Source organism: Numida meleagris, unplaced genomic scaffold (assembly GCF_002078875.1).
Source record: "Numida meleagris isolate 19003 breed g44 Domestic line unplaced genomic scaffold, NumMel1.0 unplaced_Scaffold753, whole genome shotgun sequence".
NCBI classification, from domain to species: Eukaryota; Metazoa; Chordata; class Aves; order Galliformes; family Numididae; genus Numida; species Numida meleagris.
In genome coordinates, this window is record NW_018364968.1 from 1 (window position 1) to 1388 (window position 1388).

The 1388-nt window shown below is 65.1% G+C and overlaps 1 protein-coding gene across 1 annotated transcript in view; it reads left to right on the forward strand.

The window, feature by feature from the left end:
• The first annotated feature begins 535 nt into the window (after positions 1 to 535).
• LOC110392014 (cleavage and polyadenylation specificity factor subunit 1-like) overlaps positions 536 to 1388 on the forward strand; it is an 8193-nt gene continuing 7340 nt past the window's right edge. The window contains exons 1-2 of the mRNA XM_021383954.1: positions 536 to 683; positions 792 to 943. Of these exons, the coding sequence (XP_021239629.1) occupies positions 585 to 683; positions 792 to 943 (251 nt within the window). The 5' untranslated portion in view covers positions 536 to 584. The remainder of the gene's footprint in view (positions 684 to 791; positions 944 to 1388) is intronic.

The following is a 1388-nucleotide window of genomic DNA, read 5'->3' on the forward strand; positions in this document are numbered from 1 at the left end:
GGGGATGGGGATGGCAGGGTTGGATGGGGATGGCAGGGTTGGATGGTGATGGGGATGTGATGGGATGAGGACAGGGAGGGGGTGGGGACAGGGCTGGGATAGGGATGGGGATGGGAGGGTTGGATGGGGATGAGGATGTGATGGGATGGAGGCAGGGAGGGGATGGGGACAGGGATGGGATGGGGATGGGGACGGGGATGGGACAGGGATGGGATGGGGACGGGACAGGGACAGGGATGGGGACGGAGATGGGGATGGGAAACGGGATGGGGACAGGGATGGGGATGGGATGGGGATGGGACAGGGACAAGGATAGGACAAGATGGGGAGGAGGAGAGGGACAAGACAGGGATGGGGACAGGGATGGAACAGGGATGGGATGGGGTCAGAGATGGGGATGGGACAGGGACGGGGATGGTGATAGGGAGGGGATGGGGATGGGGATGGAGACAGGGATGGGACAGAGACGGGGGGGACAGGGATGGGGATGGAGACAGGGACAGAGATGGAGACAGGGACGAGGATGGGATGGGGAGGGGGTCGGCGTTGGGGACGGGGACAGGGACGCGTGTCCCTGCTCTGCCATGACGTCCCCGTTGCAGCTCTCAGTGGTGGAGTACGACCCCGGCACGCACGACCTGAAGACGCTCTCGCTGCACTACTTTGAGGAGCCGGAGCTGCGGGTGAGCGTGGGGCTGGGAGGGGTGGGGATGGGGATGGGGTTGGATCAGGGGGAGCGGGTGGGCGGCCGCCCCCCAACCCACCCTGACCCCCGCGCTCGCTGCCCGCAGGACGGCTTCGTGCAGAACGTGCACATCCCCAAAGTGCGGGTGGACCCCGACGGGCGCTGCGCCGTCATGCTCATCTACGGCACGCGCCTGGTGGTGCTGCCCTTCCGCCGCGACTCGCTGGCTGACGAGCACGAGGGCCTGGTGGGCGAGGGGTGAGTAAGCGCGACAACGGGGCGGTGTGCGGCTCTGCGTGGCCGAAGGTGGCCACTCTATGGCTCTGCGTGGCCACCGTGCAGCTCCGTGTGGCCAGCAGAGCTCAGAGCGGTCAACTCGACCAGTTTGTGTCTCAACGTGGCCAACGTGGCCAGTGCGTGGTTCAGCATGGCCAATGTGGCCAACGTGCAGCTCCGTGTGGCCAGCAGAGCTCAGAGTGGACAACTCGACCAGTTTGTGTCTCAGCGTGGCCAACGTGGCCGATGTGTGGTTCAGCATGGCCAACGTGGTCATCACGTGGCCTGATGTGGCCACTGTGCAGCTCCGTGTGGCCACCAGAGCTCAGAGCGGTCAACTCGACCAGTTTGTGGCTCAACGTGGCCAACGTGGCCAGTGCGTGGTTCAGCATGGGCAACGTGGTCATCACGTGGCCTGATGTGGCCA